A 26,575-nucleotide genomic window follows, 5' to 3' on the forward strand; every position below is an offset into this window, starting at 1 on the left:
TTGGGAGACACCATTAGTCATCTCTTACATCCACGGAGAACCACTTCCCAGTTGGATCAATTTGACTGGGAATCACTTCAGCTAACAAGCTGAGAGCTTGTTGCCATGATTCATGCCTTCTACCAATCAAGCCCCCATCAGTTGTTCCTCTGGCCATGACCTTGTTGGAACTGCCACCTCAGTATGCGGATTACATGGATGTGGTTTTCTAAAAGTAAGGCCGAGACGCTGCTTGCTCACCGAGAATTTGATTCAATCTAATACCCAGCGCCAGCTCTCCACGAGGAAGATTATATCCCTTGTCAATCCCGGAGACTGAAGCTATATCTCAGTATATCAAGGAAAACCTCGACCCTGGTTTCATTAGGCATTCTATGTCTCCCGCTGGGGCAGGATTCTTCTTTGTATCCAAGAAAGACAGTTCCCTACAGCCTTGCATAGAGTATAGGGGCCTGAGAGCGATAACAAAGAAAGATCACTACCCCTTGCCGCTCATTTCTGAGCTCTTTGACCACCTCTGGGGAGCCAGAGTGTTCACGAAGTTGGATCTCCGGGGTGTCTAGAATCTCATTCGAATAAAGCAAGGCGACAAATGGAAGATGGCGCTCAACTCGCAGGATGGCCATTATGAGTATCTAGTGATGCCCTTTGATGTTATGTAAGCCCCCACGGTATTCCAAAACATGATGAATGAAATATTCAGGGATGTTCTGTAAGTCTGTGTCTTGGTTTACCTCATTGACATTCTCATCTTCTCAAAGAATCTCCCATCTAATCGTCAAAACGTTCAGCAAGTCCTCCAGCAACTGCGGGCAAATAAACTATATGCTAAACTGAAGAAATGCATCTTTGAGAAGGAGAGTCTACCTTTTCTGAGATATATAGTTTCCAGCAGTGGCTTCCATATGGATCTGGAGAAGGTGAGGTATATCCAGGATTGGGCACAACCTTCTGGCCTCCACGTGTTGCAGAGGTTTTTGGGTTCCGCAAACTACTACAGGCACTTCATCCCCAATTATTCCTGGATCGTGGCCCCACTCACAGCATTCACCAGAAAGTGAGCCAAAACCAAGGTCTGGCCTCCTGAAGCATTCACTGCCTTCCTAGAGTTGAAGCTGGCCTTTCTCCAGGAACTGTGCCTACACCACCCTGACCCCATACATCCATTCATCCTAGAAGTCAACTCCTCCTCCTTGGGTGTAGGTGCTGTGCTGAGCCAACATTCCAGTATGGGTGTTCTCTGACCTTGCTCCTTCTCCCGAAAATTCTCTTCCACAGAGTGGAATTATGGAATTGGAGACAGGGAGTTGCTAGCCATCAAGATGGCGCTTGAGGAGTGGCGACAGTGGTTGGAAGGTGCGCAACATCAGATTAACAATATATATTGACCACAAGAACTTGGAACATCTCCATGTCCAACATCTGAATGCTCGCCAAGCCCAAAGGTCCCCGTTCTTCGTGTATTTTGACTTTGAGGTGAGGTACGCTGACTCCAACAGAACATATTGGAATGGTCCCACGACTCCTGTATCATAGGTCACCCTGGGGGGGGGGGGGGGCGGACTTTCGCTCTGCTCCAACAGTATTATTGGTGGCCCCAGATGCAAAGAGATGTCAGGGCCTATGTGGACTCCTATCCTACCTGTGCACAGCAAAAAACGTTAGTGGGACGACCTTGGGAGCTGTTATAACCGTTGCCAGCCCCCAGGGAGCCCTGGACCCATTTCTCTACCTTTGTGGTGGACCTCCCCTTCTTTAATGGCTACAAGCACTATTGGGTCATTATTGACTGATTCTCAAAAATGGCTCACTTTGTTCCTCTCCTGGGCCTTCCCTCAGCAGCTGAACTGGCCCCAGCTGTTTAGCACCACATTTTTCAAACTGCATGGCTTGCCCAAGCATATTGTTTTGGATCGAGGCGCTCAGTTTACTGCCAAATACTGGCTCTCTCTTTAATGTAAATTCAACATAAGAACATAAGCACATAAGAAAATGCCATACTGGGTCAGACCAAGGGTCCATCAAGTCCAGCATCCTGTTTCCAACAGTGGCCAATCCAGGCCATAAGAACCTGGCAATTACACAAAAACTAAGTCTATTCCATGTTACCATTGCTAATGGCAGTGGCTATTCTCTAAGTGAACTTAATAGCAGGTAATGGACTTCTCCTTCAAGAACTTATCCAATCCTTTTTTAAACACAGCTATACTAACTGCACTAACCATATCCTCTGGCAACAATTCCAGAGTTTAATTGTGCGTTGAGTAAAAAGAACTTTCTCCGATTAGTTTTAAATGTGCCACATGCTAACTTCATGAAGTGCCCCCTAGTCTTTCTACTATCCGAAAGAGTAAAATAACCGATTCACATCTACCCGTTCTAGACCTCTCATGATTTTTAACCAACTCTATCATATCCCCCCTCAGTTGTCTCTTCTCCAAGCTGAAAATTCCTAACCCTCTTTAGTCTTTCCTCATAGGGGAGCTGTTCCATTCCCCTTATCATTTTGGTAGCCCTTCTCTGTACCTTCTCCATCGCAATTATATCTTTTTTGAGATTCGGCGACCAGAATTGTACACAGTATTCAAGGTGCGGTCTCACCATGGAGCGATACAGAGGCATTATGACATTTTCTGTTTTATTCACCCTTCCCTTTCTAATAATTCCCAACATTCTGTTTGCATTTTTTGACTGCCGCAGCACACTGTACCGACGATTTTCAATGTGTTATCCACTATGACACCTAGATCTCTTTCTTGGGTTGTAGCACCTAATATGGAGCCCAACATTGTGTAATTATAGCATGGGTTATTTTTCCCTATATGCATCACCTTGCACTTATCCACATTAAATTTCATCTGCCATTTGGATGCCCAATTTTCCAGTCTCACAAGGTCTTCCTGCAATTTATCACAATCTGCTTGTGATTTAACTACTCTGAACAATTTTGTGTCATCTGTAAATTTGATTATCTCACTCGTCGTATTTCTTTCCAGATCATTATAAATATATTGAAAAGTAAGGGTCCCAATACAGATCCCTGAGGCACTCCACTGTCCACTCCCTTCCACTGAGAAAATAGTCCATTTAATCCTACTCTCTGTGCGGGGAAGAATCCATCACAGAAATTGCCCATTTAATCCTACTCTCTGTTTCCTGTCTTTTAGCCATCACATTGGATTATACTACCACCTATCATACTACCACCTATCATCCTCAAGCCAACGGCAAGTCGGAGCAAACAAATCGGAACTTGAAAGCCTTCCTGAGGGCTTATGCCAATGAACATCAGGACAATTGGGCAACCCTTCTTCCGTGGGCGGAATTCTCCCACAATTCCCACATTAACTCCGCCATGGGATCTTCCCCATTTTAGATTGTGTATGGAAACAGCCTTTCCCTCCTATGCCAGTCCTGTTGTCTGTCCCTTCTCCAGCGTCCCAATTAACAGCACAAGAGCTCCAGGAACTCTGGATTCATACTAAGGAAATGCTTCAGAAAGCACACAGAGAGCCAAAAAGGCAACGGATGCTCACTGGCGATTGCAATTCCGACCTAGAGACAAGGTTTGGTTAAACACCCGCCAAATCCAGCTCAGAATGCTCTCCATGAGGCTTGCACCTCGCTACATTGGGCCTTTCCCTGTTTCTTGTCAAATGGGGTCCGTGACCTATCAATTGCGGCTATCCGCCTTGCTGGGAATTCATGATGTGTTCCACGTCTCCCTCTTCAAGCCCTCAATCCTCACGCGGCCATCCCAGAAGGTGCCCAGACCCCAGGAGGAATCCACCGAGGAGGGACCTCGGTCTATCAAAAAGTAAGTGAGATACTGGACATTCAGCGTCGTAACAAAAGATGGGAATACCTGATCTCCTGGGAAGGGTACAGCCCAGAGGTAAAAACATGGGAACCTGCTTCGAGCACTTGGACAAGAACCTCCTAAGGGCATTCCATGCTTCTCACCCCAAAGAAACCCAGGCCCCCTTGGAGTGGGGTTTAGAGGAGCGGGTACTGTTGCGTTTGGCCGGCCGCGGGTCCATCCTGCAACCAGCCGTTCTTACCTCTGGTCCTGGGCCAAGAGAAGCCTACTAAAGCTCCAGCCAGTGAAGATGCAGCCGATCACTGCATAGCCCCGACGCATGAGGGATGCCACTCAGCTGAGTGAGCGTCCCTAGGTATGAGTATGCACAGTTCAGCCCTTTTTTAAAGGGCCTGTGGCGGGAAATATCCTGCAGCGCCTCTGGATGACATCACAGTTCCCATGGTATATAAGGCCTGCTTGGACTCCCCTCAGACACCTCAGCAATAGGCAAACTCCTCGAAATAGCTGTTTGCCTCGTTATCCCTGGTTCTTGATCCGGCTTGCGTTCCTGTGCGTTGTCTTCAGTTTCTGTTCCTGCTTCCTCAGAGTTCCTGTGTCTTCGTCCAGTGATCCCTTGTCTGTCTTCGTTCCCTCCTTGCTGTTGCACCTTGCCTTCTTCCCTCCAGTTTGACTCCTAGGCTTGACCTTGGCTTGGATCTTGGCTTCGTCTTGGTTTGGATCTCTGGCTTGACTTCGGACCTTCTTTTAACCTCACTGGATTGCTGCTCTCCCTGACCACGGTTTGTTCTCGTCTCTGCTGTCTGTCCTGACCTCTACTTGGGCTGACCTTGTCATCTTCTTGCTGGCCTACTATTTCTGTGATGGATTCTTCCCCGCACAGAGACCCATGCCTAAGTCCAGCTGGCCCCGGCACTCAAGGGCTCAACCTGAGGGGAATGAGGGCTGGTATTGGTGAATTTCCTGTTGGGTCTCTGCTCCAGCCAGCTCCGCCTGCCAATGGTGAGGACCTGCAGGTAGTGCCAACCTCACCTCAGTCCAAGGGTCCACACTCGCAACATAAGGGTACCAGGGCAGAGTCAGTGTGATCTTGGAACAGATTGCCACAAATCTGGCTTAGATATTAATTCCTCAGCCTGTGTTGAGGCAAGTCTTGTATATGCAATATGCATATACAAGACTTGCCTCAACACACCGGAATTAAAGCTTTACGAATTATTATCGTACGTTTATCAAGAACTACTCTACCTTGACAGCGCCTCTCACTACTATGACGAAAAAAGGGGCTAACCCTTCACAATGGTCACCGGAAGCCATCTCCGTCTTCCAAGTACTTAAGGAAACTTTCCTCAAGAAACCCTGCTTACGCCATCCCGATCCTCGTCAACCATTCATCGTTGAGGTTGACGCCTCTGATGTTGGCGTAGGGGCCGTGTTTAGTCAGCACAGTGATACACTTGTTCTGTACCCCTGCTCATTCTTCTCTAGACTCTTTTCGCCAGCAGAGAAAAATTACGGCATCGGTGACAAGGAATTGCTTGCTATCAAGCTGGCGTTCGAGGAGTGGCGTCCCTGGCTTGAAGATGCCCAACACCAGATAACCGTGTTCACCAATCACAAGAATTTAGAATATCTATGCCATGCTCAGAGACTTAACCACTGCCAAGCTCGATGGTTACTGTTCTTCCAACCGGTTTCAATTTCCTGCTTAAATATCGTCCTGCTGATAAGAATGTCCAGGAAGATGCTCTTTCATGCTCTTTTACCCCTGAAGATGTTCCAGATGAGCCTCGTCACAATATTGACCCCGAGAAGATAATGCTGGCTGCTACCCATTCGGTTCCCACAAGCAAAACAGTGGTTCCCCAGATGTTAAGAAAGAAACTGCTGCATTGGACCCACAACTCTTAAGTTAGCAGGCCATCCAGGACAAGCCCACACTCTCGCTACTCTACAGCGATATTGGTAGCCATCTATGAAAAAGGATGTCCAGATTTACGTGGAGTCCTGCGCTACCTGCGCTAGGCAAAAACCTCCTGCCGTCACCCCTGGGGCCTTCTCCAGCCATTGCCTATAACTGACGAACCATGGACACACATTGCGACCGACTTCGTCGTCGATTTGCCACCATCAAATGGGAACAATACCATCTGGGTCACGGTGGACCGTTTCTCAAAAATGGCACACTTCGTGGCCCTGCCTGGATTCCCATCTGCCCCAGAACTTGCTAAACTATTTGTGTGGCACATTTTCCGCCTACATGGCATGCCTAAACACATCGTGTCAGACAGAGGTGTTCAGTTCACCGCCAAGTTCTGGAGGGTGCTATGTCGTAAATTCGACATCTCATTAGATCTGACATCTGCATATCACCCCCAATCTAATGGACAAACAGAGAGAATGAACAGAACCCTTAAACAGTTCATCCGGGCCTATGTCAACTCTAGACAGAATGATTGGGCAGAGTTGCTACCCTGGGCTGAGTTTGCCTTGAACTCACATCCGACATCTGCTACTGTATCTACTCCATTTCAGATCGTTTATGGCCGTTAGCCACTTCCACCACTTCCTATACCATTATCTGGTACATCACCTGCTGCTCAAGCTACAGCTGATGAGATCCACCAACTTTGGATTCAAACCAAGGAGCTCTTACGTAAAGTTGGACAACGAGCCAAAAGATATTATGATGCTCATCATCGAGCAGCTCCCCAGTTTAAGCCAGGATATAAGGTATGGCTTAGTACCAAATACATTCGGCTCAAGCTGCGTTCAACTCATTTTGCTCCACGATACATTGGACCCTTCACCATCCTTCGCCTCCTAGGACCCTTAACTTACAGTTTGAAGCTGCCACCCTCGATGAAAATACACAATGCTTTCCATGTCTCGCTCCTGAAACTGCTCATCCTCTCAGAGTTCTCTCACAAAACTCCTGACCCACAACTTCTTGATACTGAAGAGGACATTGCATACAAAGTGGATGACATCCTGGATGTATATAAAAGAGGAAAACATTGGGAATATCTCATTTCCTGGGAGGGATACGGACAAGAAGAGAACAGCTGGGAACCTGCCGTTAACATATTGGACAAAGATATGCTACATCGGTTCCACCTCACTCATCCTAGGAAGCCGAAACCCCCTGGGAGGGGCACTAAGAAGGTGGGTACTGTTGCGCCTGTCGGTCGCAGACGGCTGCGACCTTTGTTGCTTACCTCCTTTCTTCCTACAGCACCGAGTCTAGGGAGGATGGCCACCTCCGCTTCCACAAGCCGACCTCCATGGCGTGCCCAGGACGGCGTGGGCGCTCCCGGCAGCCATCTTGCATCCGGGGTAACTTAGGGCACGCGCGAGCCTGCCCCCTTCTTGTACGAGTCATGGCGGGAACCTCGGGGGCGTCCCCACCGCATGACATTATTCGCCTACAATACTTAAGCTCAGCTGACCATCCAAGCTACGAGTTAGCAAGGATTCCTGTCCTGCTTAATTCCGCCATTCTGGGAATTTGCTTCGCTGTTCCTGTCTGGGTGATCTTGGTATCCATTCCTCGAGGGCCTTGTCGCACCTAGGGCTATCCGCTCCTTGGAGAGCCATCTCTAACTGTCTCACCTTCCTTTCAGTGAGCTTCATCACTATTCCTCGGACAACCCTCCAGTGCTCCTTTTCCCGGTCTCCTCGGTGCCTTCTCTACAACTGGCATCCTCTGCCACTTGTCATGGTGAGTCCTCACAGGGCTCCTCCCTGTGGGTGGAGTCATCTCTTACCACGACCCAGGGGCCCACTGCCTAGTTTAACACACAGAACGTAACAGTGTGTGTGTGTGTGTGTGTGTGTGCGTGTAGGGGGAGCATGAGAGAGAGCTTTTGTGTGTGAGGAAGCGAGTGAGAGAAAGCATGAGTATGTGTATATGTGTGAGGGAGGAAGGAAAGAAGACAGGAGGTGAGAAAAAAACAAAAAAAGAAGAGAGACCCTATAAAAGGAATTAGGAAAAGACCAACAAGAAAAAAGTGTAAAAAAGAGACTGGGACCAATTGATTAAAAAAATAAAAAGATCAGACAACAAAGGTAAAATAATCTATACTAATAAACGAAGCTTGACCGACGTGCCGCAATGCGCAGTAGAGAGCAGCTCTACTGCGCATGCGCGCACATCGGCCAGAGCGCAGCGTGTCAGGAAAAAAAATGGCGCCTGCTCCTTAGGAGCACGACCGGCAGCGGCAGCGAGCAGGACCGACGGCGGTGGCGGCGACGACGAGCAGTAGCCGCGGCGGCGACGCGCGCGCGCGCGAGAGGCAGGGAGGAGCAATAGTGACGGCGATGCGCGCGCGTACGAGAGAGAGAGGCAGGGAGGAGCAGTAGCGGCGGCAGCGTGTGAGAGGCAGGGAGGAGCAGTAGTAACGGCGGCGGCGCTGCGCGCGGGAGGGACACCCCCTGTCTGCCGGTTGTGGATGAGCTGGGAGGAGAGTGAGCTGAGGGAGGTGGGAGAGAGTGAGGGGGAGGGGAGGGGAGGGAGAGAGTGGGAGGGGAGGGGGGAGAGAGTGAGGTGGGGAGGGGAGGAGGGGGAGAGAGTGGGAGGGAGGGGGAGCGAGAGTGAGGTGAGGTGGGAGGGGAGGGAGAGAGTGAGGTGGGAGGGAGGGAGTGAGGTGGGGAGAGAGGGAGGTGGGGGGAGGAGAGAGAGAGGGAGGTGGGGGGAGGTGAGAGGGAGGGAGGGAGGAGAGAGAGAGGGAGGTGTGGGGGGAGGTGAGAGAGAGAGAGAGAGAGAGGTGGGGGGAGGGAGTGGAAAGGAAATGGACCAAAAAAAAAATTTTAATGTAGCCCGGCTTGTATATATATAAAATATAGATAGATAGATAGATAGATATGCCATCTTTGGGAATGTGCATTTTTTATATTTTTGTATTTTTCTCTTTCTTTAGAGTTTCACTGTTCAGAGTGTGGTTTCTCAGACTTTCTATTTTGATTTTTGTCTGTATGTTTCTGTTTCTAATTTGTGGTCCCTTATTTCTGTATTAGGTCAGGATCGAGGTGCTGTATTTCTGCAAGCATGTAGTTTCTCTGTAAAGATTTGTAGCAGTCCAGCTTGTTCTGTTACTCCAGTAGGTGGTGTATTAGGATTGCATTGCTGCCTTTTCATAAATAAGGTTGCTGCTGTTCGAGTCCTGAGAGTCAGTGCTGTGATTGTATGGTATGGAAAGGTTCTAGATGTCTTGTTTGCTGGAGTTTGTGTTACTTCACAAAGAGGTCAATTTTCAAAAATGTGCGTGGGCATCGCCACGCATATGTTATAAAATACAATTCCCGCATGCGCATGAGCACGCCAATTTTAATATCAGCGTGCGCACATGCGGGCGGGTGTCGTCTAACATGCGCAAGGGGGAGATTTTAAAAAAAAATACAAGCAGCAACGCGAGTAGGCCTTTCCCAGTTCCCTCCCAGTCCGCTCCAATTAAGGAGCGGACTGGGAGGGAACTTTCCTTTACCCCTACCTACCCTTCCTCCCTTTTCCCCTCTCCACTCCGACCCCTAAACTAACGCTATTTATCCTAGAATTTTTTGTTTTTAAACTTACCCGCTCCTCCGAGCAGGTATATGTTTCGTGCACCGGCCAGCTGTTGACATGCACTTCCCAAAAACAGGACCTAATGGCCGCTGTCCCATCCGGCCTTGCCCCTCCCATCCAAACCCCAGCCCGCCCCTTTCATCAAGCCCTGCACTTCTGCACATATCAGGAGATACGCTCGTGGCCAGGCCGTTTTTAAAATGCGCTCGGCTTGCACAAGGCCCTGCCATGCGAGTATCTTCTGGATTTTATCTACACTGGCATTTGAAAATTTGGGCGAAAGTTTATATCATTCATTTTTATTTTTATTATTATGAATGTCTTTAACCATGTGTGCTGCCTCATGCAAAAAAATGTAGAGTGAGGGATAGAAACTTTTCAAAATAAAAAATAAATAAATTGTGTTTAGCAGGGAGGGATTTTGTTTTAGTGAGATGACCTCAGAATTTGAATTTTTTTTTTTGCATGTTGTCTTGTAATGTGAACTGTCCTAGTTCTGCTCTGCTCTGTTCTTATGATTATTATAATTATTGCTATTTTATTGTAGTTATGATAATTATGAACTCCAAGGGAGACACTTCTTCCGCTTGAGGAACTCCAAGGGGGACCCCCTTCCCCCCAGCCCCTGTCATGGCCAACAACATATAATGTGACCCCCAGCACTAAAAAATTTGCCCACCTCTGCTTTAGCAGCTGGCAGCAGAATTCTGTTTTCCCCTTCTCTTCCCCCCAAAGGGGATCCCTGCACAAACTCTATTCATGCTGTATCTTAGAGAGCCCATTGAGGTCATTGCTAGAGTTCCTTTGGCATACTGACACACAAAGCCATAAGCTGGCCAGACCTTGCAAAAGTTGCTCAGCATTTAATTTCCTGATCACCACCAGCATATCTACTGAAAGGGTATCTGCAATGGCAGGGGATATCACAAATTCAAATTGTTCATGGCTGGCACCAGAATTGGTGCAAAAGTTGGTCTTCATTAAGAGAGATCTCCCTCTAATGAGTTGCCTTGAATTTCCATGCAAGTAACTGGAGGACTTGAGTGCGCAGCTACATTTCACATATTTGGGGGTTTCCAGTCCATTGAACACCAATGGCCAAACATTTGCAATTTGACTCCTAGTCCTAGTGAACCAATGCCCTCCATGCCCTACTGTATTGTTTCCACACTTACTTATGCTGCCTGGCATGCTCCTGCTGCCCTTTCATTCTTGGAATCAATGGAATGCTTTGGCCACAAAAACAAAAAAGAAAATTTAAAAAAAGTAAAATTCTCCTCCCCATCCCTCTCTGGATGCCTTAGAATATAAGATATGGCATGCTGGATCAAACCAAGGTCCATCAAGTCCAGCATCCTGTCTCTGACAGTGGCTACAAGTACCCAGTAGATTCCATAAAGTAGATCTAATTCTTGTTATTCACTCCCAAAGATAGCAATGGCTTTCCATAGTCTACCTGGCTAATAATGTTTTATGGACTTTTCCACCAGGTGTTTACCTTTGTGTCTGTACCGTTATCTATTGTATTTAACTTTCTTCATGATAAAACTGTATTCCTTTTATGAAAAGGCATGTGAAAGTTCTAAGGTTTTAAAAATTGTACTTATAGAAAATGTATTTATCAAATCTGTTATAAAACTTTATATACACTGCCAGATAATGTAGTGGTTTTTATTTATCCCTTGCTTTCTTTGTACAATCATGCACACATAAGGGTTGAATAAGCTCAAGCAGTACCTTGTATGTTTATTCCTAATGCATGAACTGAGCATAATGAGGTACAATTCACCAACCTAAAATGTATAATACCTACAGGTCAGTTTTTTCTAACTTTGTTCATCACGTCATATTAGCTCTGTTTTTGTATAAATAACAAATGTATTGTCATTATATTAATTAAATGTAGAGGAAAATATACTAATTCATATAAATTATTTTCTTTCTAGAGCCTGGAATCAGAACTTTCTAAGGTTAAAATTGAGTTGCAGTCACGTGATGATTTTTTAAGAGCTGTTGAAATGGAACGGATACAGATGCATAAAGAATTAGCAAAATACAGGAAACATAAGATTATAGACGAAAATACAAAAAGGTAGATATGCTTGTTTTTTTAACATATTTAGGGTATGGTTAATTGTCTTTATCCCAGGACAAGCAGGATGCTAGTCCTCACATATGGGTGACGTCACTGACGGAGCCCTAAGGCGGGAAAGCTTTCTGTCAAAGTTTCTAGAAACTTTTGACTGGCCCTGTGAGGCCACTGAGCATGCCCAGCATGCTATGATATTCTCTGCCACAGGTGTCTCTCTTCAGTCTTCGTCTTTCCGCGCTGCAGTTTGCATCGCGGTGTAGGAGCCATTGAGAACTTCTCAATACTTTCGTGACTAAAAAGTCATATATATTCTTCGATATTCTCTGTCACAGCTCTCAAGGGGTTTTTTCTTCACCGGCTGGTGAGTACCCTATTCTCATTTTATTCTCTTTAGGAGAAATTTTTTCTCACAAAAAATTCCGTTTTTGCCTCGACGGCCGTCGATCGCAATATGGCTACCAGTTTTAAAAAATGCCCGGTATGTGCTCGTAAGATGTCGTTAACTGATCCACATCTCGAGTGCGTAATTTGCCTTGGTGAAAAACACGACGTACAAAATTGCCCGCAGTGTGCCAAGATGACGCCGAAAACAAGAAAATCTCGACTAGAAAAGATGGAACATTTGTTCCACTTTCAGTTAATACCATCGCCTTCTACGTCATCCAAATCGTCTCCGGCCGGAGCGACAAAGCGCTTGCTGCTTAAAAAATCCACCCCGGGACCGTCGGGGGATCATTCCTCCTCCTCGTCCACATCGACGAAATCCGCTGACCCGCAAAAGTCTAAACATAGGCATCGACATCGACGTCCATCGACGACTGAATCAGACTCCCACGATCCGTCGACGGCAAAGCGGCCACGCTCGGAGGAAACCTCGGGGTCTGGTCCTCCTCCTCCGATCTCGACACCTGATCCCCTGCAGGGCCCTGCAGCGGATCCAACGCCTCAGCCTTCGCCACCGCTTACAACTGCTCTGGTACCAACAGTTGTAACGCTGGAATTATCTGATATCATCAGACAAGCGATTTCAAAGGCTTTGAGGGAGCAACTAATTCCGACGGGCTCGACGATGCCGATGCTCCCAGCATCGATGCCGGCAATGTTGCCGATGCCGGTGGGACCACCGATGCCGGTGTCCACAGTGACGCCGAGGACACTAGAAGACTCGACGTCGACACCACGGATAATCACCACGTCGACGTCGATATACGCGCAACTACCATCGACTACTAACGTATCGATGCCTATGTTACCACCTCCATCGGAGAAAAGGCCGCTCTCGACGTCGACGTCGAGACCAACACCAATGCCATCGAGACCGATACCGAGGGACGAAGATGAGGTTCATGATCTACCATCTTTTCAGCGTCTACTTCAGAGATACCAAGATGTCATCGACACCTTGCCCAAAAAACCTGAGGAACGGGGTTTTCCACATACTCCAGCTGATGACCCATTACCAGGTCCATCAGGTCTGCATTTTCCAACAAGATCCACTCATAGACAAGAGGAAGAGGAATCCTGGGATAGCCAAGATACAGAATCCTCTTCAGAGGATTTCATGTCAGATCCCTCACCTCCAGAGCCCAGAAAGAAGTCTCCACCTGAAGATCTGTCGTTCTCTAATTTCATACAAGACATGGCAGACACCATCCCTTTTAAATTGGAAGCGGAACAGGACTCTAGACAACATACTTTAGAGGTCCTGCAATTTGTGGATCCCCCAAAACAAGTTTTGGCCATCCCAATACACGAAGTGCTTTTAGACCTACAACACCGTATCTGGGAGCACCCATCCACAGTGCCAGCTGTAAACAAGAGAGTAGATTCCTCTTATTTAGTACAATCAACTCCAGGATACCAAAAGGCACAACTACCACATCAATCTGTGGTAGTTGAATCTGCCCAGAAAAAATCAAAAAGAATCCGTCCTCATTCTTCCACCCCACCGGGCAAAGATCATCGTTTCCTGGATACTATGGGAAGGAAAATCTATCAATCTTCGATGCTAAATTCCAGAATCTCTGCATACCAGCTGTATATGACACAGTATCAGAGAAATTTATGGAAACAGATGGAGGACTTCACAAAATCTCTACCTGAACAACTTCAAGAACCTGCACAAGCCATTATACATAAAGGCCTGGAAGCAGGTAAACATGAAGTAAGGGCGGCCTATGATAGTTTTGATACTGCCTCCAGGACTGCAGCTGTGGGTATCTCTGCACGCAGATATGCATGGCTCAAGGCCTCTGACCTCAGGCCTGAGGTCCAAGAAAAGCTGGTTGATCTCCCATGCAAGGGAGATAACCTCTTTGGAGAAAAAGTACAAGAGGCAGTCTAACAACTAAAGGATCACTCAGAGACTTTGCGACAGTTATCTCAAATACCTCAAGATCCTTCCACACAGCCTCCTCATCGACTTCCCCAAAGAGAAACAAGGAGGCCTTACTATAGACCACGCAGATACTACTCCCAAACATCAAGGGGTAGATCCACTAGGCCTCAGCAGCAACGTGCCCAAACTAGACAGCCAAGGGCACCCCGTCCTCAACCCCCACCTCAGACAGGCCCTGCTACTGGGTTTTGAGATACAGCCCAGAGAACAAGCCACTCCTTTAAATCCTCACACACAACTTCCAGTGGGAGGAAGGGTATCCCATTTCTACATTCACTGGAAAACAATAACAACAGACCAATGGGTGCTCTCTATAATTGCTCAAGGATACAAACTAAATTTCCTGTCAATTCCACCAGAATTTCCACCGAGAGCCACCCCACAACAAGAGTCTCAACTAATTCTTCTTCAAACAGAATTATCCACCCTTCTGAAACTCAGGGCAATTCAGTTAGTGCCCCATTCTCAGAAGGGAAGAGGATTCTACTCCCGTTACTTCCTCATTCCAAAGAAAACAGGAGGCCAAAGACCCATCCTAGACCTCAGAAATCTCAACAAATTTCTAAAGAAAGAAAAATTCAGGATGGTTTCCCTAGGCACCATGCTTCCTCTTCTTCAAAAAGGAGATTGGCTGTGTTCTCTGGATCTTCAGGATGCTTATATTCACATCCCAATATACCCTCCTCATCGCAAGTACCTGCGCTTCATGGTGGGCCATCAACATTACCAATACAGAGTCCTTCCCTTCGGTCTCGCCTCTGCTCCCAGAGTGTTCACAAAGTGTCTAGCAGTCATTGCAGCACATCTACGCAAACGAGGTGCTCATGTATTTCCATACCTAGACGACTGGCTCATCAGAAGTCAGTCTCTACAAGGAGCTCTCAATTCTCTCAATCTAACAATTACAACACTGCATTCAGTGGGATTCCTGATCAATTATCAAAAATCTCATCTCACACCAGTACAGCTGCTTCAATTCATAGGAGCAGAATTGAACACCAACCTGACAAGAGCTTTTCTTCCAGAGGACCGGGCAGAAACAATCTCATTACTAGCAAGGTGGCTCACATCACAAACACATGTAACAGCTCACCAGTTTCTCACCCTGCTAGGCCACATGGCCTCTACAGTTCACGTCACACCCATGGCACGTCTAGCCATGAGAATAACACAATGGACTTTAAGATCACAATGGATCCAAGCCATTCAACCATTAAATACTCAGATTCAAGTAACCCACCAACTGCGTTCTTCTCTGCAATGGTGGATGAACAAGGACAATTTACACAAGGGCTTACTCTTTCAACCACCAGTTCCACAAATAACTGTAACTACAGATGCATCCACCTTGGGTTGGGGAGCTCACATAGGCAATCTCCAAACACAAGGCACTTGGACAAAACTCGAAGCAACATTTCAAATCAATTTCCTGGAACTTCGAGCTATATGTTATGCTCTACATGCCTTCAAGGACTGCCTTACACACAAGACTGTTCTGATCCAAACGGACAACACAGTAGCCATGTGGTACATCAACAAACAAGGAGGGACAGGGTCGTACCTCCTTTGTCAAGAGGCAGCTCAGATATGGGGTTGGGCCCTGAGCAACTCCATGTTTCTCAAAGCCACTTATCTGGCGGGCATTCACAATGTAGTGGCGGACAGACTCAGTCGTCAATTCCAACCACACGAATGGTCCCTGGATCCCTCAGTAGTGACCAGAATATTTCGCCTTTGGGGACATCCAACAGTAGACCTCTTTGCATCACATCTGAATCACAAAGTAGACAACTACTGTTCCCTATACAACCTGAACAACAGGCCAGCCAAGGACGCATTTGCTCGCCCTTGGAACTCAGGCCTACTCTACGCGTATCCTCCGATACCGCTCATAACCAAAACTCTAGTGAAGCTACAACAGGACAAGGGGACCATGATACTCATAGCCCGATATTGGCCTCGACAAGTATGGTTTCCCACACTTCTCGACCTCTCAGTCAGGGATCCCATTCGTCTAGGAGTAGTTCCCACTCTCATAACTCAAGATCAGGGTCGGTTGCGCCATCCCAACCTCCAATCCCTAGCCCTGACAGCATGGATGTTGAAAGCTTGATCTTACAACCACTCAATCTTTCATCCAATATATCTCAAGTACTTATAGCTTCACGTAAACCTTCCACACGGAAGAACTATGCTTCCAAATGGAAAAGATTCACTTTGTGGTGCACGCAAAACAACATAAATCATTTCACTTGCACTACAAATTCTTTACTAGACTACTTATACCATCTTTCAGAATCTGGTCTACAGACTTCATCTGTAAGAGTACATTTAAGTGCAATCTCTGCTTACCATAACCAGGTAGCAAATGCACCTATTTCCACACAACCTCTTATCAGCAGGTTTATGAGAGGTCTAATTCACCTAAAACCACCAATTAGACACCCAGTCACACAATGGGATCTCAATGTGGTTTTATCAAGGCTTATGCGTTCTCCCTTTGAACCCATACATTCCACTGACCTAAAATTTCTTACATGGAAGACTATTTTCCTCATAGCCATTACATCAGCTAGAAGGGTTAGTGAGTTGCAAGCACTTGTCACATATGAACCTTTTATTAAGTTCTTACATGACAGAGTGGTTCTCCGTACTCATCCTAAATTCCTCCCTAAGGTAGTCACGGACTTCCACTTAAACCAATCAATAGTCTTACCCACATTCTTTCCAAGGCCTCACTCTCATCAAGGAGAAAGGGCCTTACATACCTTGGACTGTAAGCGTGCTTTATCCTTTTATCTCAACCGCACTGCAGCCCACAGGAAATCCAATCAGCTTTTTGTTTCCTATGATCCAAACAAACCAGGTAACCCAGTGGGAAAACATACTCTATCCAACTGGCTAGCAGATTGCATACAATTTTGTTATGAACAAGCAGGCCTTCCTCTCCAAGGGCGAGTAAAAGCACACTCAGTAAGAGCAATGTCAACATCAGTAGCACACTATCGTTCAGTGCCAATCCTTGACATATGCAAAGCAGCAACATGGAGTTCTCTTCACACCTTTACAGCTCATTACTGTTTGGACAAAGAAGGAAGACAAGATTCAGCCTATGGACAATCTGTCTTAAAGAACTTGTTTCCAGTTTAATCCCAACTCCTTCTACATCCAACCTGCTGTGATCTTCGTCTGACTCATTTCAACAACAATACTTCACTGTTGCCTTCATGTAAAATGACTCAGACTCTAGCTCGCTATTCACCCATATGTGAGGACTAGCATCCTGCTTGTCCTGGGATAAAGCAAAATTGCTTACCTTGTAATAGGTGTTATCCCAGGACAGCAGGATGTAGTCCTCACGGAACCCACCCGCCACCCTGTGGAGTTGGGCCTTATAATCTATTATTTTATTTTTTGCTAAAGCTTAGAGCTACATATGAGACTGAAGAGAGACACCTGTGGCAGAGAATATCATAGCATGCTGGGCATGCTCAGTGGCCCCACAGGGCCAGTCAAAAGTTTCTAGAAACTTTGACAGAAAGCTTTCCCGCCTTAGGGCTCCGTCAGTGACATCACCCATATGTGAGGACTACATCCTGTTGTCCTGGGATAACACCTATTACAAGGTAAGCAATTTTGCTTTTCTCTCATTCTTTATCTATGGGAAAAAAATGAGTGATAAATTTGTCAGTAAGCTGCTCAGCAGCCAAATAGCCAACTATTATTTTATATCAGGTTAACTTTGGGCAAATTTTCAAACACAAACTAGCTGACCATTTTTAGTTAGACTCCTAACATAGGAGGCTAATTTAGGAGTCTAACTATAAAAACACGATGGTAGAAGAAGGCCATATGGCCTATCTAGTCTGCCCATACACACCAAATATTCATCATCTATAGGTAGGCACCTATGGTAAACCTAGCCTATTATCTATAGTTAGGATCTTTAGTTAGTTCCCTAAACTTAGCCACTGAGACTTGGGCCTGCCAATTGGTTGCTTAGGTTGAGGTGGCAAAATTTATTCAGTTATCCCTGAAAATCAACACTGGTCAGCTAAATCTCTTCCCTACCGTGAGAATATTTCTGGAGCTACCTGTTTTTTGATTGTCTAAATTTAGCCACCATGAGGGGTGAAATTTTCTCTCTGTGGGACTTAATTGCTTAACTCTCTAGTTAGAAAAATAGATCCCACTGAATATTGGCCCTTCAGTGAATCAGGCCATTAGGAGGCTATATACTAAGCTTTGGTAAAAAAAACCCAAAAAACATTCTTTTGAAAAAAGCAGTTCATATCAGTCATTTGATAGCATGCTTGGAACCTTTTAACTTTCATCCAATTTCTAATTTGACCACCATGGCTAAGATTCTAGAGATGTGCATATTATTACAGCTTAGGAGTTTCTGCTTGATAATAAGATACTAGATGATTTACAGTTTAGATTTTGTAATGCCCATAACACAGAGCTTCTACTGTTCTCCCTTCTTGACTCATTATTATGTCACACAGTACAGGGTAAGACAAGTATACTGGTTCAACTTGATATCTCCGCAATGTTTAATACCATCTGACATGATCTTTTGCTTACACAGTTTCATATTATTGGCTTGGGTGGGAAAGTTTTAAATTGGTTTACTTCTTTTTTACAGGAGAGGAAGCAGCAAGTACAGGTGGGAGGTTCCTCTTCATCCTGGCATACTGTTCAGTTAGGTGTTCCACAAGGTTCGGCTTTGTCTTCGGTATTATTTAATATATTTTTAGCTCCTTTAGGAGATTTTTTTAGAGCTGTTGGGGCTTTTATATTTTATTTATGCCGATGACATACAAATTTTTCTCCCTTGTAATATGATACCAGTGCATCTGTAGTTTTTCTGATCTCATGCATGCTGCCTTTCCAAGTATGGTCTTTTATTTAACTTTCCAAAAACAAAATTGTTATGAGCGACCCTGATAGGAGTTGTGCTCATATTACTGTTGATGGATTTGACCTCCCACTCTTGCATGAGCTTAGAAATCTTGGTATAATCATTGACTCTGGTCTCACAATTAAATTTCACATTAGGCAAGTTGCACAAGTGTCATTTTATAAATTGAACTGCTTAAGCCTTTGAAACAACTTCTTCCTGTGGCACTATTTAGAACCGTTTTGCTGTCTTTGGATCTCAGGCATGTAGATTACTGTAAGAGTTTGGGGATAAGTCTTCCAAATAATCTTTATATATTGCAGTCGGTTCAGAATGCAGCTGCTAGACTGCTTAGCGGGGTTGCCTTTAATGAGCACATCACACCTGTGCTGATAGACCTACATTGGTTGCCAGTTCAGTGGAGAACTCAATATAAACTGCTAGACCTAACTCTCAAGTTGCTATATTCTGAACATTTTTGCTCATGGCCCCCAAACTGACTTAGTTAGTATACCCCCATCAGATATTTATGCTCCTCTGGTGCACTTCTACTTGCATTACCAACCATTAAGAACTATAAATGTCAATCAACCCAAGAGCCTTTGCTTATAGTTTTCCAACTCTTTGGAACACATTGACAGTTGAGATTCATAGGGAGAAATAAATGAAGAGGTCGATATTCAAAAGCCAGATAACTGTTTTTTAACATATTTAGGATATGGTTAATTATCTTTTCTGTCATTCTGTATCTATGGGAAAAAAATTCATGGTAGATTTGTCAGTAAGCTGCTCAGCAGCCAAATAGCCAACTATTATTTTATAGCAGGTTAACTTTGGGTATATTTTCAAACACAAACTAGCTGACCATTTTTAATTAGACTCCTGACATAGGAGGCTAACTTAGGAGTCTAACTATAAAAACACGTTGGTAGAAGACCATATGGCCTATCTAGACTGCCCATACACATCAAATATTCATCATCTATAGCCGTATGCGGCTAAATTCTAGCCACGATTCGGAGTTAGATGCTTAATCAATGCGGCTAAATCTGGTCGTGCCTTAGGGCTGTTCTAAAGTTAGCCGGATGTACTTATCTGACTAACTTTAAAATAGCTGGGTATATTCAGCAGCGTGGCCACTCTGCTGAATATCCCTGTTAAGTTAGCCAGATGGCTATATCTAACTAAATTAACTAGTTGCTCCACAGTTGAATATCGACCTCGAAGTCTTTTAGGAAAGGCATTAAAACACTACATTTTAATGAAGCTTTTAATAAGTAATTTTATTCATCTTTTGATTATATTGAAGTCAAGATGTCTTAAAAGATTTCTTTTTGACTCTGATCTTAATGAGAATCACTGATTTTATATTCTTCTTTTTAAAATGTTTATAAAGTGTTTGTCATGTTTATATAGATGCTTTATAACTGAATGTTTTACTGTTATCTGCACTGGAGAGATTTTATTGAATGAGGTGGAATATAAGACTTAAAATAAAAATAAAAAAATAAATAAAATAGTCATTCATATGTGTGATGTCATCCTTATGGCACTGACCAGAATGGGATTTGCAGAGTTTCTAGGAAGATCCATGAGCTGTACTGAACATGCAGGATAGTTCCTGCACACCTGTGTAGCATGTCAGTTTTAGCATCAGATACAGGAAGAGTGGAGTTTCTACACAGGAATTCTGTGACATTGTGTTGGATTCGTGGATCCTTGGACCGATCGGAACCAGATGCTGAGCCGCTGAGTGAGGTAGCAGCGGAGGTCCCAATCGGAAGGCAGCAAGGACGGAGTAGCGAGTGGCTGGAGGAAGATCCCGGAAAGCCCTATGCGACCAAGGGCCGTGGCAAGGAAGGATGAAACGGTGCAGGTGGTACGATTGTGAGAAGATCTTCGCCCTGGAAGCCGAGCCTCCCCCGAGAGGAGCTCGTAGGAGTTCGGCCCTGGAAGCCGGCGTCCCCCCAGGAGGAGCCCGTAGGGACCCGGCCGCTGGGACTTAGGAGAGCCCGCGGGGGCGGAGTCAGACGGAGTCCAAGGTTGTCGCTCACCAGTCCAGGGTCGTGCGCCAGAGAATCGTCGCTTGCCAGTCCGGGATCAGAAGCCAAAGGATCGCTGTAAGCCAAACCGGGGTCCGAGAGCCGGGAGTCGTCGTAAGCCAGTCCGAGGTCCAGAGCCAGAGGGATCACCGTAAGCCGCACCGGGGTCAGAAGCCAAGAATCGTCGTAAGCCAGTCCAAAGTCAGAAGCCGAGAATCACCGTAGACCAGTCCGGGATCAGGAAGCACAGGAAATCAAGAGGATACAGGAACACAGCAACTGGAGACAGGGTAAACCTGGGAACCTCGTTGCAAGGCAAGGAAAGTATCTCGGTGCAGGGTTTAAATACCCTGAGCGTCTGACGTCATCCGGAGGGCAGAGCAGTGGTTTCCCGCGCTGGCCCCTTTAAGACCTGGGGCCTGCCGCGCGCGCGCGTCTAGGGGGCGGAGTCAGCCACGGAGGAATGCCGGCGGAGCGGCAGAGGCCGGAGCGCGGTGCCAGAGGGCCCTGCAGGCCCAAGCGAGGTCGGGACGCGCCGGGGACGCAGCGCCTGAGGTCCCTGCAACCCTGGGAGACCGGAGCCTGAGGCGAAACCGCGGCGGGGTGAGTGCCGATCCCGGGGCCGCCCCGGGATCGCAACACATTGAGTCCTTTTAAGCATTTTTTTTCATTTCTTTTTCCCTTTTTAGTAAGCTTTAGTGAAGATTTTCTCCTGTTCTCTAAGGTCTAATCAATTTTTCATCATCCTTCTAAGTTCAATTTTCTTCTGTGTTCCAGACTCAGGCCCATTTTTATCTGTGGCTTTTGGTTTTCTTGGTCGATATATTTTTATTTACTTTGTTCATCTGCCTTGAGAGCAGTCATTTCTTCTTTTTAATTTCATGTTGTTCATTTTTCCAGCAGTGTCCAATAACAAGACGAGCAGTTTCATGATGTGCCCAGACTACAGTCAGAAGATGTCCATCACTGACTATCACAAGACTGACTATAAATATCTGGGTGAGGATCACAATTTTGCAGTCTGCAACATGTGCACAAAGATGTCACTGAGGGCCATCTGGGTCCAAAAGGAGAGACTACTGTTTCATCTAACAGAAGAGAAAGAAGTCCAGTTTTGTTAAACTGACACCAAAGCCATTGAATCACAAGGACCATGGAACTGTGCCATCTATTGAAGGGAAGAAGTTGCTGAAAGAGATATTGACTCCTTCAGCCCAGAAGCCTATGGCTGGATCAAAGGATCAGTACTGGTTTCAGTCTCCCACCTTGTGTTGATATGAAACCATGGAACAATAGCTCTGAGAGTCTGTCAGAGGACATGGACCATCAGCATTATGTAATGGAGTACCGCTGGGGTAATGACCCTCAAAAGCACGAGTGGGCTGGTTGCGGACAAAATGAGCTTGAACTGGAACAAGTTGAGCCCTCAGGAACGGGTGGCCAGCAGGACTTGAGCAACAGTAACAGGAACACAACTACCAGGGAACTAGAAGGTGCCCACAAGAGCAGGGCAGGACTGCTTCAGGAACAGGAACCAAAAGGCACCCATGAAACTTCAGGGCCTCAGGAACAGGAATAGTTAGAACCAGACAAGAACATAGATGCAAAGCTGAAACCAGACAGGAAACATAGAAGCAGACTAAAACAAAAAAGCACATAAGAGCAAAAAGAACAGCAACATAGAATACAAGAGCAAGACTAGGACAGAAGGCAAGACCAAGACTTAGACCAAGCTCTAGCAAGGTGCAGACTGTGAGACCAGAATACCTATGGAGGAGTACCTAATGGTTAGAGCAGTGGGCTATGAATGAGGGATACTGGGGTTCAAATCTGATTGCTGCTCCTTGTGAACTTGGGCAAATCACTCTCCATCGCTGCAGGTACAAGCTTAGACTGTGTGCCCTCTGGGGATAGGAAAATACCTAGAGTACCTAAATGCAATCTACTTTAAGTGCCTGAAAAGCAGAATATAAATCAAATATATAAATATATAAATAACAATTCCAAGCAGGAACAGAATGGCTGCATCAGGCCCTAGGACTGGGAGGACTAATCAGAGTGTCTAGGTAGCAGGCTACAGGGCTGGGAGACTCAGACAGATAATCCAAGAAGCCTCCTGAGGTCTTCTGGTGGATGGCAAGCACTGCCCAACTGGTTCTCACACACCAATCCCTTTTGATGCATGGCTCTGAAAACAAGAGGATACAGGAGTGTGCTCTCTGACCCCTGAAGTGGTTTCACTTGGAAGTTAGGTCTGCTTCTTTTACTAGTAGTGGCCACAGTAATCTCCAGAAGTCTAGATCCATACTTTGGCACCCTTCAAGATACTATGAAGAAAGTCAGCCATCCCCTGTAGTTCCATCATCTCTTCAGCTCAGCTGTCTTTGAGAAGGAGCCTTAGGCAGTGACTCAGTATATAAAGAATACTGAGCAGCATGTGTTGATCTGCTCAACTCCACTTGGAATATTGAGTGACATGCTTTGCTATTTTGGTGTTGTGTTTATGGACCCTTGGACAGAGGTGGTGTTGGCGCAACCTGCAGGGAGGAGCCCTGAATGTCCCCACTGTCAGCAGGTGAACCCAAATGAGGCAGAGGCCCAACGAGTGTTTCGCCTTTATCAGCCCACATTCCCCTTAAGTTGAGTCTTTGGGTGTTGGGGCCGGCAGGTCTTAGATGGGGGCCTCTGCTGAAGATGGAAAGGTTCGTTATAGGATAACTGGGTCGGAGAAGATGGAGGTCAGGATAGGCTGTGGTTGGTGGCAGGTGGCAGACAAGCAAATCCAGAGGCAAGCAGTTGTCAGTAGCAGACAGAAATCATGTCCAAGATCACATCCAAGGTCAAACCATGTATCCTTCTGAAGGGAAAGGTGGGATGGATAGGCAGGGCAGGAAGACATGGAGAAGAACAGATGGGAATCAAGAGAGACACTGAAGAACTAAAGATATGAAGGCAAAGACACTGGACAAAGAACTGATGACATGCTGGAACTGAAGACAGACGCAGAAACTGAAGACAGATGCAGGATCAACTTGCACTACTTAGAAGTAGGTGACCTGTTGCTGAGGCAAGTTGCTGTTTGGGAGCTGCCTTTTTATAGGGCAGCGCTGGGAATGTCATCTTCAGGGTCTACAGGGCTTTTCCTGCCACGGTCCCTTTAAAGGCCGAAGGAAGATGTGCGCGCATGTCTAGGGAAAACATGGCCAGCGGCCTCCTGCCATGCTGGGGAGTGGCATCTTGCTGCATGGTGATCTAATGGGGCTTCCCTGCACCAGGCTAGGGCATGTCTGGCCTAGGACTGGAGGTAAAGACAGCGGTTTGCAAGGTTAGCCGAATGCAACACTTGGTTTCTCCAACAAACGTTGAACACCAGGATTCAGCATCAGCATCCAGTGGACCAAGTCAGAGCCAAATACTTTTGGAGAAGGAACCACCTCCAATTTTGCACCGTTTGATCCTTATCCTGCCCCACATAAAAACTGCTTAAATACCCTCTACATATGTTGAAGTCTGGACTTGAAATAACTCAATTAGGGTTCATCTTAGTTCTATTGACATTTACCACCGTGATGTAGAAAGCAGACTGGTTTCTGTACAACCTTTAGTTGTTAAGGTCAGGTGGGGCATGCTTCATTTGAAGCATCCCAGCAAGCTTCCTACTGTGTCATGGGACCTCTACATTGTTTTAACTCAGATGTTGAAAGGCCTTTTTGAACTTCTGGCCTCCTATGGGCTGCAGTACCTGACTTGGAAAATGACTTGGACACACAAAACTCAGAAGACTGCAAGTATTAGTAATGTATCCTACATTTTAAAAGGGTGTTGCTCCACACACATCTTAAGTTTCTGCCTAAGGTAATGTAGGACTTCGACCTTAATTAATCAGTAGTCCTTTCGAAATTTTTCCCAAGGCCATATGCCAAAAAAGATGAATGAGCCCTTCACATTTTGGATTGCAAGAACGTCTTGCCTTCCATTTAGAGAAGAGTAAAGACCATAGAAAGTTCATCCAGCTTTTTGTTTCTTTTTACTCATACAAACCTCGGATTGATGCGTGAAAGAGAACACTATCTAATTGGATAGCAGATTGTATATCCTTCACTTAAGTACAAGCAGGATTAACGTTAAAGAGGCCTGTTAAGGTTTATGATGTCATAGCTATGGTTGCATTGGTAGCCCATCTCAGGACAACTATCACTGAAGAAATATATAAGGCTTGTTGTGGAGTTAAATCCACACATTCCATTACAGTCTAGATGACTCCTGATGCCTTAGCATATTTGGACAGTACATGCTTCAGAATCTTTTTAGGCATTTGAATACAACTGCAGCTGCCTAGGCCCCATTTTTACAACTTTGGGTTGTCTTCTGTACTATTAAAAAAAAGAGTTTGAGCCTACCAAAAACAGTTCTTTCGCTGTGTTGGCAGGTTTGTTGTTGTTTTTTCCTTTTTCTATGATGACAGCCCTTAGCTAGGGAATCTTGTTTATGTGACTGATGTGAATTGCTTTCAGAGAAAGTGAACTTGCTTACCTGAAGCGGTATTCTCTGAAGGGCTCACCAGTCACACAAACTATCTCTCCTCATGCCTGGAGTTGAGCTTATTAGCTTAATTACAGAACTAGGATATGTTATGTGCTTGGGAGGTGTGTGGAACTGCTGTGCATGCTCAATGGAACTCTAGGATTTTCCTAGAAAACTCTGAAAATTGTTTTCTGGGTTGCAGCATCAGGATGTCATCATCCATATGTGTGATTGGTGATCTGCTGTCTTCAGATAAGACCTGTTAACTTTGCTTTAGTGTGGTATATACAGAAAAAAAATGTTAATTAGGCCAGTGTAACCATGTTATCACAGGCAAACATCAAAAGTTTACACCCTGGGGGCCATGCAGAGAGGAAGGAAGGAAATAAATAATGCAAAAATATTTTCTGGAAGTATATAAGACACATAATACCCTCTGCATACTGTTGGAAAGCAAGCAGTAGAATTAGGGGTCACAAAATGAAACTCCAGGGGGGGCAACTCAGAACCAACATTAGAAAGTATTTCTTCACAGAAAGGGTGGGAATGCCATAAGAACATAAGAATATGCCATACTGGGTCAGACCAAGGGTCCATCAAGCCCAGCATCCTGTTTCCAACAGTGGCCAATCCAGGCCATAAGAACCTGGCAAGTACACAAAAACTAAGTCTATTTCATGTTACCGTTGCTAGTAATTGCAGTGGCTATTTTCTAAGTCAACTTAATTAATAGTATGTAATGGACCTCACCTCCAAGAACTTATCCAATTCTTTTTTTAAACACAGCTATACTAACTGAACTAACCACGTCCTCTGGCAACAAATTCCAAAGTTTAATTGTGCATTGAGTGAAGAAGAACTTTCTCCGATTAGTTTTAAATGTGCCACATGCTAACTTCATGGAGTGCCCTCTAGGCTTTCTATTATCTGAAAGACTAAATAACCGATTCACATCTACCCGTTCTAGACCTCTCATGATTTTAAACACCTCTATCATATCCCCCCTCAGCCGTCTCTTTTCCAAGCTGAAAAGTCCTAACCTCTTTAGTCTTTCCTCATAGGGGAGTTGTTCCATTCCCCTTATCATTCTGGAAGAAGTTGCCATACTGGGTCAGACCAAGGGTCCATCGAGCCCAGCATCCTGTTTCCAGCAATTGCCAATTCAGGTTACAAGTACCTAGCAAGTACCCAAATATAATTATATCCCATGCTTGTAATTCAGTAATAGCAGTT

At 45.6% G+C, this 26,575-nt stretch overlaps 1 protein-coding gene across 3 annotated transcripts in view; it reads left to right on the plus strand.

Annotated features, from left to right (window-relative positions):
• The window catches only part of DEUP1 (deuterosome assembly protein 1), a 395,279-nt gene that overhangs the window by 119,987 nt on the left and 248,717 nt on the right, over window positions 1–26,575 (plus strand). For 2 of the 3 annotated variants that reach the window (XM_029602319.1, XM_029602316.1), the window contains exons 8-9: window positions 11,330–11,475; window positions 18,522–18,542. In XM_029602319.1, the coding sequence (XP_029458179.1) occupies window positions 11,330–11,475; window positions 18,522–18,542 (167 nt within the window). The remainder of the gene's footprint in view (window positions 1–11,329; window positions 11,476–18,521; window positions 18,543–26,575) is intronic. The other variant, XM_029602317.1, reaches the window with a different exon arrangement.

Source organism: Rhinatrema bivittatum, chromosome 5 (genome assembly GCF_901001135.1).
Source record: "Rhinatrema bivittatum chromosome 5, aRhiBiv1.1, whole genome shotgun sequence".
Classification (NCBI taxonomy): Eukaryota; Metazoa; Chordata; class Amphibia; order Gymnophiona; family Rhinatrematidae; genus Rhinatrema; species Rhinatrema bivittatum.